We start from the raw sequence: 21149 nt of genomic DNA, 5'->3' as shown, positions 1-21149 counted from the left end.
TGGCCCTACCAAGACAAGAGGATTTTATGGAGAAATGTACTTTATGGTTTTTGTTAATGATTTCACTAGAATGATGTGGGCAACATTTCTTAAAGAAAAATATGAAGCATTTGAGAAGTTCAAGATATTTGAGAATAGAGTTGATACTAAATCTGGTGCAAAGATGAAATGTTTAAGATCAAATAGAGGTGGAGAATTTACTTCTAAAGAGTTTAATATGTTTTATGAAGAAAATAGAATCAAGAGACAATTATCATCATATAAGACTCATGAGCAGAATGAGGATGGCAAAGAGGAGAAACATATCAATATCAGAGGCAATAAGAGTAATGATGTATTCGAGATATTTTGGAGAGAAGCAGTTAATACCATAGTATACAATATGAACATAGTGCATATCATAAAATGTACAAATAAGACTCCCTATGAATTATGGTTTAGTCGTACACCCTCTAGAATTTTTAGAAGTGAGTGTTATATAAAGAGAGATGGCAATATTGCTAAGTTTGATCCAAGAAGTGATGAAGGTATGTTCCTTGGTTATTCTTTGAAAATAAAAGCTTATAGATATTTCAATCATAGAACTAGGACTATTGTTGAGTGTGCAAATGTGAAAGTTGATGCAAAGTTTGGAGTAAAAGGAAGAATGATGGATTATAACTCTGATGAGGAAGAAGAAAATCCTAGAATTGTTGGACAAAATGCAAAAGTTTTCTTTGAGACTAACAATGACTTGTAGAATGACGTGCAAATTGTTAAGCAAAGAAGGGAACATAGATCTAAGCTAAGAGAGGAGATAAGAGTTGAGATAGAAACTCCCATACCAAACAAGAACTTGATAAAGAATCACCCTGCAGATAGGATCATTGGAAGAAAAGACAAAGGAGTGATGAAAAGAAATAGAGTAAATGAGGAATTATGTCTGATTTCTCAAGTGGAACCTAAGAGTGCAGATGAGGTATGCAAAGATGATCACTGGATTCAAGCAATGAAGGAAGAGCTTGATTAGATTGTGAAGAATGAGACATGGTAATTAGTTCCCAGACCTAAAGTGTCCAGTTATGTTATAGGAACTAAATGGGTATTCATAAACAAGATGAATGAACAAGTGAAGTTCTAAGGAACAAAGCTAGAATGGTATGCAAAGGTTATTCATCATGAGAAGGAATAGATTATGAGGAGACATATACCCCTATAGCTAAAATGAAAGAAATGAGAATGTTTTTAGCTTATGTAGCAAGTAGGAAGTTCAAAGTGTATCAAATGAAAGTTAAGTCAGCCTTTTTGAATGGAGAACTTGAAGAAGAGGTTTACATTGAGCAACCTAAAGGATTTCTCTTGACTGAAGACAAGGATATGGTATACAAATTGAAGAAAGCACTATACGGTCTAAAGCAAGCACCTAGAACTTGGTATGCAAGATTATATAAGTATTTGGCAAAACTTGGATTTGCTAAAGGTATAACATATGCTAACTTATATTTGAAAGAAATTGATAATGGTTTATTGATCGTTGTGATATTTGTTGATGACATAGTCTTTGGAGGTAATGATGAAGTGAGTGATAAGTTTGTTGAAGAGATGAAGAATGAATTTGAGATGAGCATGATTGGTGAGATGAATTTTTTATTGGGTTTACAAATTGTGTAAAACAATGATGGTACTTTCATTTCTTAGGCTAAGTATTTGAAAGACTTGTTGAAAATATTTGGCTTGGAAAGTTGTAAGGTTGTTGGTACACCAATAATAATTGGTCACAAGTTATCTAGCAAAGATGAGACACCTACAATTGATCAAAATAAATATAGGTCAATTGGAGGTTTGCAGTATTTGACTCACACTAGACCAAATATAGCAAATGTAGTTGAGATTGTAGCTAGATTTCAAGTTGATCCTAAGGAGTATCATTAACAACAGTAAACATGATATTCAAATATTTGAAGGGTACACCTGTTTATGGTTTATGGTATGATAGATCAAGTGATTTCACCTTATGTGCTTATACTAATGCAAATTGGGTAGGTAGTATGGATGATAGAAAAATCACTAGTGGTGGAGCATTTTTCCTTGGAGGAAGATTGGTTTCTTGGCTGCGCAAGAAACAAGATTGTATTTCACAAAGTACAGCTGAAGCAACAACAAATAATTGTAATCAAATCATGTGGATGAAACAAATGCCGAAGGATATTGGGATATAATTTTTAGATCCTATTGTCATAAATTGTGATAACACAAGTACAATGAGTACATCCAAGAATCATGTATTGCATTCTACAACTAAGCATATATCTATTAAGCACCATGTTTTGAGATAGAAGGTTGCAAAGAAAGAAATCAGATTGGAGTATGTCAGTACTAAAGATTAGATTGCAGATATCTTTACAAAGCCTTTGCCTAAAGATACATTTGGGCACTTGAGAGGTATGCTCGGGGTTATGCCCCTGCCTGCTTCAAAGTAGATGATGTAGAGGTTGCATCAATCTAGTGGTACATATCACTATTATTTGACTGGGTTGAATACTGATGCTTCTTGTGTGGGGGAGTATTTGAGATGAGAAGAGTCATCAAGGAATCTTGGTATCTGGTTTTGAATAGTGTCTTTGAACACTTGAGTTGATTGAAGACTTGAAGTAGATGATTCACATAATGAAGCCTTTATCATTGATGTCAATGGGGGAGAGAATGGAAAAACATCTCCTTAGTATTATGGGGGAGAGATTGCATAGAGAAGCACTATGCATGGGGGAGAATATCCTCTAATGGAGGAAAGAGTAGCAGTGAATGGGGAAGAAGTTGAGAGTTGTTCAGTGTATGAACAACTGATGCCAATCTTAAAAGTTGCATAACAAAGTAGTGTCCTAGAGGATTTTAGATTTGTCTGATGAAGAGGATTAGAAAAGAAGAGAACAATAGCAATGACAACAGATTGTTTGGTATTCTTGGAACTTAGATATTTTTCATCTATGTTGCCATCAATGCCAAAGGGGGAGATTGTTAGCATGAATGTCGATGGTATTCATTTGGGAGAGTATCCTAAGCATTGCCAAAACATGTGGATATTGGGAACATGATTTATAGGTTGCATTCATGATTGTGTTTACCATTGATGCCAACATAGTATGGCTTCTGTAAAGATTGGTAGAGTAGCAAACAAAGATCGTGGTCGTACATAAATAAGTTTGATGTTTAGGTCAAGCGTGGTTAAGGACTATTACCCAAACATTTTTGAGGGAGGATTAATTATATTAATTTCGGAAAGAGAGAGATTAATTCTCAGCCAAACCAACTTTCTCTCTCCCCATACTTTTCTCTCTCCACGTACTCCAACTTGTAGAGAGAAGTTCAGGGTTTGAGTTTGAGTTTCACTCTCTCCTCAACATTTTCTCTCTCTTCATACTGTAATCACCTAAAAATGGTCATCTAGACTATTAGTCCCCTTTTCAACATTTTGGCTAAATTAATTTAATCATTTACCTAGACCAAATTGCTAATAATCAATTTATTTGATTATAACCTATAGTTTGACTATGCTATCCTAAGTTCATTATTTGATTAAAAGAACATGTCCCCTTTTAATTAAATAAAAGACCCCATTCTTCTAACCCACTTAAAGTGCACACATAAAGTCTTTTTTCTATTTTGCAATTAAAAGAAAAGCTTTGTGACTTTTGTCTTATATGACAAGTCAACTTATATTCTATCGGTTGACTTGTGTGTGCACATGAATCACTTCTCTTTTCAAATTCCACCGTTGATCATCCACCATCTTCATCTTGATCTCTACCGTCCGTACAACTTTAAAAGGGAGAGAGATTTCCCCCTCAAAGCATTCATCTTTTGAGTATTGTTATGCTGCAAGTTTTCTAATAGGTTTCTTTAGAGTTTTGTGGAGAACTTCTCTTTCTTGTCTACATTCTCTCATCCATGGCATTCTAGCTTAGCTTAGCTTTCATTTTTACATGTACCTTAAATCATATAGTTTAATAGTTGGATTGTAACACTCTCATACATGTTTTAGCATAGTTGCATTTTGCATTATCATCTTAGCTTAGTTTCCATACTTGCATTGCATTCTTGAGGAACTCCTTGAGACATTTGCATTCTTGCATCTTGTCTTTGGAACCTCCCATTGCATAGTTTACTAGCAAGAAGAGTATTCCTAAGGCGCAACTGAGAGCCCTTGAACTTGAAATACACTCTCTTGCACTTCGCGGATAGGGAGCTCTAAGTCGGCATCCAAGCATTCCAAACTCATAGAATCATTTGGATAGAAGGGCTTAGAGTGGGACACTTTCGGGTGTACACATGCTACCTCTCTCTATGTACTCAAACTTTGAGAGAGAAGTACGGGTTTGAGTTTGCCTTCTCTCACACAATCCTCTCTCTCCACATACTAAAATCTTCTCTCTCCCCATACTCTAACTTTTTTCCCTAATCTAAACCTGGGGATTTCAAGAATCTAAACTCTTATATTTTCAAGAAAATGAAATGACATTCAATTCGCAAGGGATTAATAAATGTTTCATAGAGAGCCTGTAGAATTTGAAAAGAATGACAAATTCATATTGTCCCTGTAAAGTTAATTCATATTCTCAGGTTTGGTATTGATAGAGAGCATGAAGTTTTCTTGATACATCAGACAACACCATTATTTGGAAAGTATGATTGCAAGGAGAGTCTCATTCGTAAAATCCATGATAGCAGATTTTATTTTTTTGTGTCCATTGGCAACAGGGTATCAATTTGTCAAACTTTTGATATGCGCAAGCCTATCCTTATATGTTTGTGCTCAGGTGGAAAACTTCTTCTAAATCAGCAACATAAATGGCTCACATAAATAAACAATGAACAAAGGTGATTGGGCAAGCGTGTATCTCATATCAAAGATCATGGAAGCGTGTCAACTGTTTGGTGGAACCACAGCTCAATACTCCCTTGTACTCGCACATCCTCACATGATTAGGAACAACTTTATGAGAAATAAAATATAGGCATCAGATGTAAGGCAAGTGAACTGTTTGATAGAATGCATTCCCCCTCAACTAAAGCATAGACAAATGATGTGACACAACATTGGCAAAGCTACAAGTATAAAGATGAATCTTAGGAAGGCTCAATGTCAAAACATAGACATGACATACAAACCATTTGACATAATGTCTTCTATGTACCCAAATTGCATTATGTTTATTGTGACCAACCTGTGAGCATCCAGAACTGTAGAGGTTGCGATGTAGGTTTCTTGATCAATGATTTCATGATAAGAATGGTGATAGATGATGTAATTAGAACTATGTGATCCGCACATAGAGAGTGACATAATGCATTGGAAATAGGAAATGAAGAAGGGGTGTGTAAACTCTCTGTGTGACCAAAGATTGCATGAGTGATGAGGCACGTAATCAGTTTGACCAACTTCTCATCATTCTCCAACTCGCAACATTCATCATGGTGAAATCATAGACAAAATAGGTGCGCTTTTTCATTAAAGGCGGGTCTTAAGCAACGTGGCATCTAGAATGGTGGTCAGCCATAGACAAGGTGAGTGACTTGCTTGGAAAATTGTCTCTCCACTTCTCCAGTCGTGGCACTTCATGGAACCATAAACAAGGCATATGAAAGGTCTGATCAAAGATTTTCAAGTCAATAAAGCCACGAGTATTGACAAGGCAGCTTTGGATATGTAGACCCAGAATACTACCGCAAGCAACAACTAGCTGAGAAATCAAATGTTTATTCATTCAGCTTTCTGTTGTTTGAGTACACAGTAGCCATAGTGGATGGACAATACCATGGGGCATGCACTAAAATTAATGTATGGGCACGAAGTGTTCAAAACAATGAATTCAGTGTCTCGCAATTTGGGTATTATCTAGATAGGGCTCTAGTTCATCAAATCTCAACTCCATTGAAGCTGGATGGCATGTTGATTTCCCACTGTATCGTGATAGCAAAACTAGATTTTTTACTTATTGGATGGGTGATGGATATCAAAAGTCTAGTTGCTTCAATCTAATGTGTCCTGTTTTCCTGCAAGACACGAATACGGTAGCTTCTTAGAGTCTGTTTCTACCATCTCTGACCGAGATCAATATATCATCCTTCTCCTATGGAAGGATCCAAAATTATAAGACTGGTGGATGGCATATTCAGGGAAGGATGAGCTAGTAGCAGTGGGGTATTGGCCATCTGAACTTTTCAACAATCTTGGTTATGCAACGTGTGTACAATGGGGAGGGGAGATTATAAACTCCCAATCAGATGGACAACACACTATTACTCAAGTGGGAAGTGGGCACTTTGCAGTAGAAGGATCTGGTAAATCTAGTTATTTTTGAAATCTAATGACAGTGGATCGATTCAATGCCTATAGAGACATTGCAAACTTCACTATTCTTGCAACCACTAAGCTTAAAAATGTAGGCAGGTGTAAAGTTTAATCTTGTAAGCACAATTTGATGCTTCGCGATGAGGAATATATATATATATATATATGGAAGTGATGAAGGCCCAAGTCAGTGAAATCAATAAGATTGCAAATTGTCAAAGAATCCAAAATTGTTGAAGAACATATATTTGATGGTGGAAAGTGACATGTGTCACTTATTGTAACCATAGTTAGGATGTTGTGTTTCAACTTCGTAAAAGGTTGGAATTGGTTGTGAAATGCCTTCCTAATGTCCAAATCCTAACTTTTTGAGTGGTTACGAACCCGAGAAGGTAGTTATCCCTGAATAGCTATAAATTCCTAAAAATCAATGTAACAAGGGACTTTTTGGCTTTGGAAAAAGGGAGTACTATGCTAAAAAAATTATTACGAGATGATATTTGGAAAGTATGTACAAATTTTGTCTTTGTAATCAGAAATTCCTCTTGAGTTCTTGGTGCAAGAAAATAAAGGAACGTGCAATTTGAGTTCTCTTCTTCTAAATCTAACTTGTTAGAAATGTTGATTCTCTTTGTAGTGAGCATTCTCACCGTATGGTGTAGATGTTTATGAATATGTGGATCAACATTGTGCTAGTAATAGTTTTCAAGAGTAGATCTTGATTGTTGTTATTAGTGGTTTTATTTTAGTAGTTCAAGAAAGCCTTGGAGTCATGTGGTGCATTCGTCATCATGAGCTTTCTCACCTTCTAGTTTTAGATTATTTATTCAAAAAGCTTAAAAATTATATCATACGAGGGAGCTACCCCTCTAAATGCAGAGGAAGGCCACACATCAAGGGCCTATCCAACTGTTGTGAACGATTTGCCACACACTTCATTGGAAAAATTCTACTATGACAAATCTGTTTACCAACAAGGACGTGTTCTACACTATGTCCTAATGTCGAGGCCAAGTGTGCATGAAGTAAGCCAAAGACGTACATAAGATATCATTGATTTACAGAAAGTAGTATAGGGACAGAGTGCCTGATAAGTAATTTATGATGACTAGACTGTATCTACTATCAAAGATCAAATCAGGATATGCAAAGTTATACAAAGATAGAGGATAGTATGATGATGATGATGTCAATGAGTGTGCAAGGTATGGAGTCGCATGTGTGAGAAGTTGTAAAGACTGTGAGTTGAAAATATTGTGTGATTGCAAAATAATTAATTATCTTAATGTGATCCTATTATAATTAATTGGGAAAGCCTCAAGGTTGAGTCAAGGAATTGTTTTTAGGACATGTGGTATAAATGAAAGTATTTTCCTTGATTGACAAGTGTGAATTATGAGTGTGTTGGATGCGAATTTGAATAAGAGTGTAGTAATTGATAAATACGAGTAAGTGATCCAAGGGATAATTGGATGCAAAGTTGGTGATCTGATATCGAGATCAGAAGAAGTAGAGCAGTCTAGTTGACCGGATAGAGGAAGAGGAAGTGCAAGTACAGATAATTTCTATTGTTTTGCAAGGAATAATATAGAGATCATTTGGATAATGGGTTCATTGGTCTTTCCTCTTAAGTTGTTTGGACAGTGGGTCCATCTACCTTCTACAACTCTTAACAGGGTCGTCACAACTTCTAACAAGGTTGGAATCTCCTAACAGAGATTCAAAGTCTCCTAAGATGGACTGATATGTACTGAATGTATTTCATAGACTCCTAACAGGGTCCATCCTCTAACAAGGAATATTTATATTAGTACATCATTTTGTGGGTACCATCCCCACTAGGGTTTTCCCTTTGATCATGGGTTTCCCTAGTTAACATATATGGTGTTATTGTGCATGAGTATCTTTTTATGGTTTCTGATTATATTTCTCATGTTGTTAAGGATTAATAAGGTTGATAATTGTTGTAATAGTTGGATAATTGATTCACCCCTATATTGGTGGACTTTATATTCTAACGATTTTGTGTGTTCAAGTCTTTTGATCTCATTAAGTTTAATAAAGGCCTATTTTGTAATGCATTGGCATGAATTGGTACACCTATAAACCATCATGTTTAAATTTTCAAAGTGGCCTATAAGCATGTTTTTAGTTAATTTATATGCTTGTGTAAACCTTAATAATAAAGTAAATGAACTAAAAACATGTGTAAACCCTAAAACTAAAGTTCATTTACCAAAGTTTTGTGAAGTGCGCAAGTACGGTGTTCCCAAGGTCTAAGTGCACGTAGCTTCATTTTTTTATGGTCCTCATGGATTGATTTTGGTGAACACATTTTAGTTTACACAAAATCTTGCTTTTTTTGCGTAATGGAAAGTTGCTAAATGGATCATCTTGCAATCCATTCAACGTGGGACCATTTTGTTAGCTCTGTTAGGTCTGGTTGGTTAGGTAAATGGTAGGGTACATCTTGTTTCACAAACTGATCATTGAGAATGATTTTGGGCATGGCGTACTTAGGTATCCCCAAGATGAACTAAGTCAAACCAGACAACAATTTTTGAAGGGTGATCTATCTTAGACCTCATGATAGTTACCAAAGTTTTGTGAAGTGTTCAAGTAAGGTGTTTCCAAAGTCTAAATGCATGTAGCTTCATTTTTTTATGGTCCTTGTAGATTGATTTTGGAGAACACATTTCAATTGACAAAAAAATCTTTCTTTTTTACATAGTGGAAAGTTGTTGAATGGAGCATCTTGCAATCTATTCATCGTAGGACCATTCTATCAGCTTTGTTATGTCTGATTGGCTAGGGAAACTATAAGGGACATCTTGTTTCACTCACTAAGCATCAAGAAGGATTTCAGGCATGGCGTACCTAGGTGTCCCTAAGATGCACTAAGTCAAACCAAACAACAAATTTTGAAAGGTGATATCTTGGACCTCATGATGGTTACCTAAGTTGTATGAAGTGTTTAAGTAAGGTGTTACCAAAGTATAAGTGTGTGTAGCTCCATTTTTTGATGGTCCTTATGGTTTTATTTTGGCGAACATGATTTAGTTGACATAAAATCTAGCTTTTTTACATAGTGGAAGGTTTCTAAATGGAGCATCTTTCAATCCATTCATCATGGGACCATTCTATTAGCTTCATGAAGTCTGGTTAGCCAGGTAAATGGTAAGGGAGATCTCGTTTCTCTCACCGAGTATCAAGAATGATTTCAGGCATGGTGTACTTAGGTGTCCCCACGATGCACTAAGTCAAACCAAACCACAATTTTTGAAGGGTGATATCTTGGACCTCATAATAGTTGTCGAAGTTTCGTAAAGTGTGCAAGTAAGTTGTTCCCAAGGTCTAAGTGCGTGTAGATCCATTTTTTTAGTAAGGACTTAGGTGACTTACACTTTTCTCAAGACTTATCAACCTGATTCTAAATATTTAAATTCACAATGTGAAATGAAAATATATTTGAGGGTTGCCCTACTTCTCTATGTTAAGTTTGGTTTTCCATTGTGGCTGCCCTACTTCTCTAGGTGCGATTCTACTTTCATAGGTGGCATGGCTGCCCTACTGCTAAGTTAACTAGAGGTCCACGATGCTAGAAGATTCACATAGCTTCTTTTCAACTATCGAACTTGTGAGCATTGCATCACGACTATTGGTCAAGTGGGAATATACAAAGCACACGAACTATTTGAAAAAACACCTTCAAAGAACATGAATTGTATGGATGAAGAGATGACATGTTGTGAAGTGTTTGACAAATTGCTCCAAGGCAAGTAAGGAGCAATAGGTAATGCATCAAAATTATTTGGTAAAATATGAGGAGTAATGAATCGACCTTAATGATGGAGTTAAATGGTAAAGAGTATTTATTTAATCACCTTTTTGAAAAATGTTTAATGAGCTTCAAATAAAATTGAAAGAAATGGAATTGATCTCCCTTACTCATGTGACTGTGTAACATTGGAATTCAAAATAAGAGAGTGACATCCACCATAGATACATGTGCAAAATATGGAATCACGCACTTCTTGATGGGAGTATCATAAGGTCATTGGTAGATGGCTATGCCAAATGTGGAAGCATTAAGAGGAAAACACATTGATTAATTGAATATAAAACTAAGCACGTGGACTATTTAACAAAATATCATGGGGTTATTAAAAGAGTCAACTTAACAGAGTTTAAAACTCTACAAACATGGACATTCAAATAAGCATTATTCTATATAGTATTTTTTGGCATAAATTTAACCATTCACATGCAAAAACTCTAGAACATGTGAGAAAACCATACATTTAAACCATTCATGTAGTACTAGACACAAATTACAACAAAGAATTTAGCCAACATAAAGGTATTGAACTATTGATCTCTAAATGCATAAACATTCCCATGGGTCTAACACAATATGCATTGTGAAATTTATTGATTTGCCAAAATATTTCATCTTAAAATTCACAATCACCAAATCTTAGAATCCAACCAACTAATCCAATAATACAAGCATAAAATCCAATGTGATAACAAAAACTCAAAGTTGTTGTCATAAGGTCTAACAATGTCAATATCCAACAATCCCATACAATCTCATATAATGTCATATAATGTCATGCATTGATAATTTAAAATATCATAAGCATATATGTCTAGTAATGTCATACATGAAATATATGTCAAAAATGACATACATAAAAAATAAGACACAAAATGTATGTCCAATTTAACATCATATAGGCATAAAATGTACATCCCTACATATTTACTCTTTCTCACTAGGGGAAAAAAATCCTTGGTTGTCTTTGATTGTTGAGAAGAGGGAGATGTTGGGCTTCCTAACATGCATGCTAGTTTGTCGGTCTAGACTCTTATGTAACTCATACTATTACAATAAAAAATATTCATGTGAATCAATAACTAGAATACATCAAAAATGAAATATATGTACACATAAAATACAATATTTTCTAACCACTAGCTAATAATCCCTCTCTACATCTACCTTAGGAGCACGTGGATGATTAGGAGTAATAAGACCCACAAAAATTGTCAAAGTTATCACTCAATTGTACTTATGAACATCATATCTAATTTCAATACTAACTAAATTGTAATGAAAGCTCTTTCATACCTTAGTCAATAGCTCAGAACTAGCAATTGCAGCAACGACCCCCTGCTCAATACAATGATGAAGATGTGGAGGAGTCTTTGATGTCAATAGCTAAAAATGATACAACACAAGAATCAAATTTAGTTATGAAGAATACATATTTTCTCATGCCACATTATTAATTAAAATAATTGGGTACCTTTGTGAATGTAGCACCGCATCCTTAATTGTGCAGTGTTGATCCCCAAGGTGCAACATTTACCTATTGCACATGTATGTAAACCTAGTAGACATCACATTCATCATATTCATGTGAAAAATATTGTACTATAGACATACAAATTAAAATGCATTACAACATGTATATGCTTAGCTAGGGAAAATGAACTCATCTGAAAGCCAGGTGACCCCAAATCAACATCATCATGACCACTCCAACTCTGCATATGATCATGTAATAAGCTAAATAAGTTAATTATTCACTCGTTTATTAAATAAACATATTCAATTGAATCAAATTAACATGCAAACAAATATACCTCTACATGAGTGGTTTCATGCCCGCACTTAGAGTCCAATGTGAAAGTTGATGGTCCAACACAAAACTAAGGCACATGGATAAAAGTTTTGAGTTAACCTTTGATATGATTACATTATAAAAATATGTATTAATTTAAATGAATACATTGATACATACTCATGGAGTCATTGACGGGGTGTAAAATGAGGTCGGTGGATTAGTGTTAGTGCTAGCAACACTCTGGCCCTGAATTTTGAACAACATCAAGAACATAGTAAATTATTAATCATTCATGTACATAAGAGATGTGATCAACATAGTTTAAAATATAATTATTTATATTTACCTGTGTATCAATGCCAAATGTGACATTGAGGAAGTCATCATCATCCCATTCTCATCATCCTCTTTGATGGAAGTGCCAAATGTGTATAGAGATTCACATGACATGCACATGTGACTAGTATTCTAACTAGGCTCATCCACAACCAAATGAGTGGCACACTAAATGAGGCTTTGAGTCAAAGCTCTAATAGTGCCTAGTGTCTCAGCCTTTACGTGTTCCTTCACAACAAAAGGAATAGTAACATGCTCCACCTGCGGCTTGCCAACATGTGCCCTAACAACATTAGGGTCACAAAGTGCCCCTAGCCTATCAAATGATGATTCCCCTATCTCTACTCTGAGAAGGAAGAATATCAAAACAATTGGGGATCTCACCAACAATAAACTCATAATACAATTTCATCAAGAAATACTTTGGAGCCTCAAGATTGTTACAAGGAGGGGCATCAAACACCATCCACCATCTATCCCAAAAGTTATTTTTAATACCTTCATGAATGCACCAATGGATGAGGAACCTTTTAGTTGTAGTTCTAAATGTGTTTTGTTCTCCTAACTTTTTAAACAAAGCACATATGTCATCTTTGGTAATCGATTTTTTTTACATCTTCATACAATAATTTATCAACATAATTTATTTTTCGTTCTTCTCTTTTGTTATGCCATATATTCAATTGACTATTAACAGATGCTACCTAACCCACAATGGTCTCAAGGGATTGTGCTAATTGTGCCCTACCAAGATTATGTTGAAGCAAACTCTTTAGCTTCCTAATAATTGTTTCTAACTCGATTTTCCCTCTTTCAATTTCATTCAAAAAAAAATATTGGGTCTCTAGAGGAGGCCTTTCATTTGGTGGAGGCCATGGAAGTGGTTGTTCTTCATTTTGAGGGTTTTCAGGTTGATCCTCTGGAGGGTTTGGTGGTGGATTGTTCATAGGTGGATTAGGCTTATGGATTTTCTACACTACATGACAATTAAACAAATTTAATTTTAAAAACCTAAACAAACCCCAATCAAAATTTAAAAAAAAAACTATTTAAAACACACAAAATTTAACAAAAACAAGAGTTATAATTCATACCTCTTTGACTGGTTTGGGATTTTCCACAATGTGGATCCATTTCTCATGCAAATTGAGGTTGAAAAACACTAACCACACTGTATTCATGCTCCCCAAAGAGAAGACAAACACATAATTGCTGGAGCGAAAACAAAGAGAAATGAGAAATGAGGCTTGGGTTTATTTTATTTTATTTTAATTTTTTTCCAATAGAGTGATCACTCTACCATTTCAATTTCATGAGCCATAGTCTCATCCCACCCAAACCATAGTGCGATCTTGCTATAGTGCAATCACGCTATGGCTTAGATTAGAAAAAAGAAAATGTGACATCTTTGTGCACTAACCCAACTAGTGAGAAGGATTATGAGGAAAGATATAAGGTGGAGATAGAAAGAGGATAATTAGGGAATACACTACAGAGAGAGAGAGAGAGAGAGAGAGAGAGAGAGAGAGAGAGAGAGAGAGAGAGAGAGAGAGAGAGAGAGAGAGAGAGGATGGATGAGACAGAGGATGCACAAAGATAATTACCATAAGATTAAAACCAATCAAACCCAATTCACTGTCATGCACAAAGTGAATTACTCTTAAGTACTAAAATAAAACCTTTCCCTAGACCTAACTAAAAATTAAACATAACCCTAAACTAAACTCTATTGAGTGCAAACCCTAAAAAAATAAAATAAAAAATTTAATCATAACACTAAACAAAATTAGACCCTCTTCATAAACCATATAAAGCCCAACTCTTATTAGTCTTAATATTAACACTAGACAAAATTCAATAAGAGTCCTTAACATTAAACAATTTTGAAATCCATCCCTAAACCCAATTGTACCCTATCTCTTAACTTAATTCAACATAGTCTTGCATGAAGCTAACTTAAAGCCATAACCGTAAATGAAAATAATGTATAATTGTCAATGGGCCCTTGGTCTACTGATGAAGTTGAATGGCTCACAAAGAGCCCACCAGTGATCAAGTCTTGCTGAGTGCAAGGCTCCGACATCATAATGGATGAGGCCAGGATCGTGCCTCGGGTGATTTTGACGGCATGGATGCCCCTCAGTCCTTGGCTCTAAGCCGAAGAGGTTTCAAGCACGAGTGGGCCCGTATCAGGTTCCTAAAAAGTCTATGTGGTGGCCTCCACTGGTTGGTAGCTCGTAGGCTTCGTGCCTCACTAGGTCGCCTCGCAGGTCTGAACCCTCCATAAAAAATAAATAAATATTGTATAATCATTTTCACAATTGGATATTAAGATAGATTATAACGTAAACCTTAACATCAACCCAAATATAACCTTAAAAAATATCATTTGTACCCTATCTTCAAACCAAATTTTATGATAACATGAACATAAATGATGGATGTTATGGTACATTAAAATTATATTATATGATTAATTATATGTACATATGTATATGTACTTATATTATATATATATATATATATATATATATATATATATATATATATATATATATATAGAGAGAGAGAGAGAGAGAGAGAGAGAGAGAGAGAGAGAGAGAGAGAGAGCATAAAGAGAGAGAGAGAACATATATCGAGGCTTAAATTAACTTTAAAAGATGTTTCACATTTAAAAATTAAAGCCTTGATATCTCTCAGCTTTCTCTATATATATTATACCTATGCATTGGTTGCCGATGAGAAATTAGTTCATGTGAGAACTAACTGCTCTACTGTAACGACCTAAACTGAAACCCCTACTATTTTATAAGACAACATCCTTATTGAATATTAATACATATAATATATATAACTAGTTTAGAAGATAGTCAAATGCAACAAAACATGCACCTCAATTTCTAAGCTATGTGCAAATTAACCATAAACATGAAGGAAATTTGCTTGGTTGAAGATGACTCCATTACGAATTCTACTATAAGTCATCAAATTTGTTACAAAATGAATCAAAGCACAACTAGTAAACAAGGGCCACAGAGTGGCTAAGTACTTGCCTTTAGTTATGTAAATATAGTTATTAGTATTATTGTATTTGCCGTAGGCAATAAACTATTGCAATCGATTCTACTTAAGGTGTGATTAATTTTATTTATTTCAACTAGTTACATTTCAGTATTTTTATTTTGAAGTTCCTTTTAAAAATTTTCTAATGTATATATGAGAGATTTTTAATTTCTAAAATCTGTAAAATTATTTTACTTCAATTTTATTGGCTCATACCTTTGGGGTCTTATAGGGCGGATTTCCAGGAAGCATACCCATATTATGAGGCGATATTTTTGGTAAGAATATATTAAAATATGAAATAGATCAAACATATTTTAATACATTTTCAAAATATTAATACTTTAAATGCTAACAATTGAATGATTAATTTTTAAAATTATAAATTGAATATAAGAATTTTTAACATCTCAAATATTATAAAAATATTAAAATTATAATTAAACTATATTATACATTATCATTACCAATCAATAATTATAATTATTAGGTTTAATGTACTACTATCTAATTAATCTATTATCTAATTAAATGATTATAACTTGATGGCAAATACAAGCCACTATGTGGCACTTGTTTATTTTTAATTTTGAGGCAAAGTAATAGATATAATTTAAATTTGATTAATGTGTAAGAACAATAGTTTTTATTTTTTAGTTTAAAATTCTATTACAATTTTGATATTTTAATCAATACTCAATAAAAAATAGTTATTAACATGACTAGTATTATAGTTACTATATAATAACTTTAAAAAAAATATTAATTTAAATATTCATTATAATTAAAACTAAGCAATAGTTACTAATTTCAATCTTAATTTATTTATTTATAATTTTAGTAATAGTTTATATGTAATGATTATGATGGAATTAATTTTTTCATTGGTTCATCTAATTTAGCACTATTTAATTGGTTAATTTTATCACATTATTCATCGTTTACTATTAAACATTTAAACATTAACACACACACATATATAATCTATTCATCTTCAAAATTTATTTTAACATTTTTATAAACTATTCATTATAGAATTTTAGAAATCATAAGAGATAAACATAAAATATGGGATAAAAAATGAGTTAGAGAAAATTCATAACAATGATGTAATAAAATTTATATTTTATACCTCAATACATTCAACCAATTAAAATTCAGAGAATTAATTTGCATCTTTAAAACATAAAATATATAAAAACAATCAAATTGAATAAATTATAATTGATAGATTGGAGGTCATTTAATAACTCATTAAAGTGAGGAATTTATAAAATGACACAATAGTACTTAGCCTAGCCACAAGTACTGAAAAACAGTTGCTTAATGACTTAAAAAATAAACAATATGAATTAAAAATTAACATTTACACAATATATATTTGATTAGGTAATCTAAGATGGAGAATAATCAAATGCTAAGACAGCACACATAAATAGTTATTTATTTACCATTCTGAATGTAACCGCTGATCCTTTAGGAAGATATTGTCGGTTTTATTTATTTTCGGTTTTTCGTGTTTTATTTTCTGGGCGTTAACTGTCAAATTTGGCGCCACTTATTTTTGGGTTTGTTTTTTTCCCGCCTGAGGAGTTCCAGACGACTTTGATTGAAGAGGATGTTGACACCTTGGAGAAGGGCTTCGGATTTTGCTGTGTAGAAACTCTGTAGGCTTGACAATTTTTTCCAAAAAATAAACAAATAACTGCTGCTGCCGTTCCGTTTTATCGAAGTCTTCACATGCAAATGCAATCTGATCTGGTGAATGGATCTGTTATACTGTTTTCTTTTGGTTTAGCTTGTTTAACAGTATGTTTTTCCTGAAGCAGTGAAGCAGGCGGTTTTCTGGGGTTTATTAACAAGCCCCGAACGGCATTACTAAAGACTTTGTTGTGTGTGCAACATTTGATCATAGTTGATCACGGCGAACAGATCTAAAACTTCTCTGTACTCTTACATCAAGCTTGAAATCGAAGGCGGCTTGCCCCGTTCTTTAACAGCCGCGCCTCTATTCTTCATTGGCTTGGCTTCTTCCAACATGGTAACCACATCTTTCATGGAGGGCCGATCCTTGGGAAATTGTCTGGTGCAGAACAGAGCGATCGACAAAACCAACATCATTTCTTCCTGTACATGATCACACAAGACACCAACAACATCAGGGTCCAGCAATTGCAACATCCCTTCGGGACTGTTTGTGACTTTATCTTTAGCCCAATCTGCAATGTTCCGTGCCTCTCCATTCTCTCGCTCTATCGGTTTTCTTCCAGTCACCAATTCCAACAGCACCACTCCAAAGCTGTATGTATCACTCTTCTCATCCACCTTCAATGTGTAGGCATACTCTGTTTTATTTTAATCAAATCTTAGTTGAGTTAAAGCAAACGGAAATCACAATAACAAGCTTAATGCCTAGTTTCCTATATGAATGAAAGTTTGATTGGTATTAGTTATACTCTGTTTTTATTTTAGAGATATCAAAATCTTAGTTGAGTTAAAACAAACTGAAACCACAACATCAAGCTTAATGCGTAGTTATGAATGGAAGTTTGATAAGCGTTGGCTTTGATTATAAATTACCCGGAGCAATATATCCATAGGAACCTGCAACCATTGACATGGTTTCGTTCTTCTGTAAGAATTTGGCGAGCCCAAAGTCTGCAAGACGAGCATCCAGATTCGAATCGAGCAAAATATTGTTGGACTTGACGTCCCTGTGAATCACAACGGGAGAACAGTGGTGATGCAGATAGCAAAGTGCATGTGCAATTCCAAGAGCAATGTTGTACCTAGAGGCCCAATCTGCCAACAAATGTTTGAGGGCAGACTTCCCATGAAGAGCGTCTGAAAGGTTCCCATTGGGCATGTATTTATAGATTAGCAGAGTATTGACATCGTTGTAGCAATAGCCAAGCAATCTGAGTATGTTTCTGTGCCTAAGGTTTCCCAGCACTTTCACCTCCGCTATAATACCTGGGTCTGAGACTTGTAAATCTTGGTGGGTTGTCCATAGCTTTTTGACAGCTACAGTGTCCTCTCCTCCTGGTAGGTCTGCCCTGTACACAGTGCCGGTGGCACCCATTCCTACAATGTTGCTTTCTTTTATACATTCCAATATGTCTTTAGCTGTGAAATTCAACCTCTGGAAGCCTGTCATCCTCCAGGGGCACTCTTCTGTGTTCTTGAACCTGACACAAGAGCTAGAATTGCGCTTGTAGACAAAATGGGCTGCCCCTATAACAATTACCACACAAATTAAAGTTGAGATTCCAATAAACCATCCTAACTGTTCACTGATTTTTCCCGGTCCTCTACCACTTGGGCAGGGCCCCAGTATTGCCCCACAAAGCGCACTGTTGCCCACAAAGCTATCAGCCGTCAGTGCTCTGAAAACTCCATTCGTTGGAACAGAGCCGGAGAGGTGGTTGTAAGACACATTGAAAATCTCTAGTACAACGGAGTCTTGGAATCTTAATGAAATGGTGCCAGAGAGAGAGTTGTGAGAGAGATCTATTGTGGCCAAGGCCGGTAATTCTGCAAGCTCAGCTGGGATACTTCCCTTGAGCCGATTCTGTTTCAAATACAATTCTACAAGCTTCTTGCAGGCTGCAATGCTCAGTGGAATAGATCCCAAAAAGCTATTGTGCGACAGATTTAGGATAACTAGATTGCTGGAACTCTGGAACCGATCTGGGATCTCACCAGTGAGATTGTTGTGAGAGGAGCAAAATTTCTGCAAGCTAGGCATTTTCCATATGTCCAAAGGGAGGCGTCCCTGGAGCTCGTTGTGAGACAGATCAACGAAAGAAAGCTTCGGGGATAGGAAAAGATTTTGGGGTATTTCATGGCTCAGATTGTTGCAAGTGAGTTCAAGCACGTATAGATTTGGGAGGCTTCCAAACCCACCGGGGACTGGACCAATTAGGTTGTTCTTCTGCAGTCTGACTCTCAAGAGAGATGTGCATCTGGTCAAGCCCTCAGGAATGGGGCCTGTGAAGCCATTGTTGGTAAGGATAAGCACTTTGAGGCCTCCCCTGCTACAGAGGCCTGGAGGTATTGGGCCGCTGAAGGAATTAAACGATGCATCCAACCACTGCAATACTGAATTTCTTCCCAGTTCCTGAGGCAGCCAGCCGCTAAAAGAATTGTTCCGCAGCAACAGCGTCGTAAGACCATATATACCCTTAAAACTTTCAGGTATCACCCCGCTTAAATTATTATTCCCAACATTCAGCAGCTGTAAGATCTCCAACCTACCGATTTCATTTGGAATGGAGCCTGAAAGAAAATTACCAGACAGGTTTAAGAAGATCATAGACCTAATGTTCCCAATTTCTGCAGGTATAGTTCCTGTAAATTTATTATAGCAAAGATGCAGAGAATGGAGCTGTTGAATTTGCCCTAGTTCTTTCGGAATAGTGCCCTCCAAATTAGCATAGCTCAGATCTAAAATCTGTAGATTGGTCAAGTTCCCAAATTCCATAGGAAGGTCGCCATCGAAACTATTGTAGCCGATGGTCAGCTTCTCCAGCAGCGGCAGCCTGCCAATTTGCGGTGGAATCTTTCCGGTCAGATGATTACATGCTAGATCCAGAGATCTAAGTCCTTTCAGCTCCCCATATGACTTTGGGATGCTGCCATTAAAGAAGCATCCCCTAAAATCCAAAAGCTCCAGCAACTTCAGCCTCCCAATATCCTCCGGAAGCGGTCCCGTGAAATCATTGCTATGGGCACTAATGCTGATCAATCCGGAGGCCTGATCCAAGCCAGAGGGAAACATTCCATAGAAATGATTCTCACTTACATCCAGAATGACCAACTTCGTGAGATTAGCAATGGCGACAGGCAAAACTGCAGAGAATGAATTGTGGGAAATTTTGAGAACTCGGAGCTCAGATAGCAGCTGAATGTCGTTGGAAATTTGACCACTGAGATTTATATTAGAAACATCAAGCTCTGTAACTCTTCCATCCGCATTGCATTTAACGCCATTCCACCTGCAATGTTGACTACTTAAACTCCCCCTTTCGTACTCCCAATTGTTCAAATACCCCATTGCATCACTTAAACCATATTTAAATGCTAGCAGGGCCTTTGCGTCCGCATTCGAATCAGCCAAACAAATCGAAATAATGAGAGACGACACCGCCGCTGTAAACAGAGAAAACCGCGCCATCTTCCCAGCTTAGAATACATTCAATACAATTTAGGACAGAGAAATGAACTAAGTTTCCCCACCATTGCCGTCTCTGAACAGAGACTGCAAAGGTTCACCATTGTCCGAGATGAGGATTTAGTGGAAGAGGATTTAGCGGAAGAATCATGTAAAATTGCTGCTGCCTGCCTCTGCTTCTTCTAACCTTTGTGTTTATATTATATCAATGCCAAACGGCTCCAGTAATTGTTTAAGTCCAAGATAATGTTGATCTACAAGATAATTATAGACTGTATCTAGAACACTGAAGATTGATATATATCAAAAACATCTATTTAAAACATTCTAGTCTGTATAATAAAACTTCCAACATTTTAAGACCTTTTTTTCCAGATTGATCACTCATTCAAATAACATTGTTTACGCATCAAAGTAAAGTGGAAAATTTCTGGGTAAAGAATATTTATTACACATTTTAAAGATGACTTGTTATTTTTCATGTTTAAAAGTTATTATTACTAATTTTATATATTAAAGTGGTTATTTAGAATTATATTTAAACATTTATAAAATCAGATTATCTTATTAATTTGTATGCTGATATAATAATTGGTATGTATGCTTTTAATAAATT

At 35.4% G+C, this 21149-nt stretch overlaps 1 protein-coding gene across 1 annotated transcript; it reads right to left on the bottom strand.

Annotated features, from left to right (window-relative positions):
• Positions 1–16857: 16857 nt before the first annotated feature.
• LOC149577819 (uncharacterized) lies at positions 16858–20536 on the bottom strand. The gene is made up of 2 exons (XM_089798111.1): positions 17941–20536; positions 16858–17705 (listed from the first exon to the last, which is right to left on the bottom strand). Exons 1-2 carry the CDS (start codon positions 20534–20536, stop codon positions 17314–17316), a joined length of 2988 nt encoding a protein of 995 aa, XP_089654237.1. The 3' UTR covers positions 16858–17313.
• Between the last annotated feature and the right edge of the window lie 613 nt (positions 20537–21149).

This window comes from Cupressus sempervirens, chromosome 1 (assembly GCF_028749045.1).
Source record: "Cupressus sempervirens isolate cs-2001-9-10 chromosome 1, ASM2874904v1, whole genome shotgun sequence".
NCBI classification, from domain to species: domain Eukaryota; kingdom Viridiplantae; phylum Streptophyta; class Pinopsida; order Cupressales; family Cupressaceae; genus Cupressus; species Cupressus sempervirens.
Note: the sequence above shows the minus strand (reverse complement) of the source record. Positions and strands in the feature narration are given on the sequence as shown.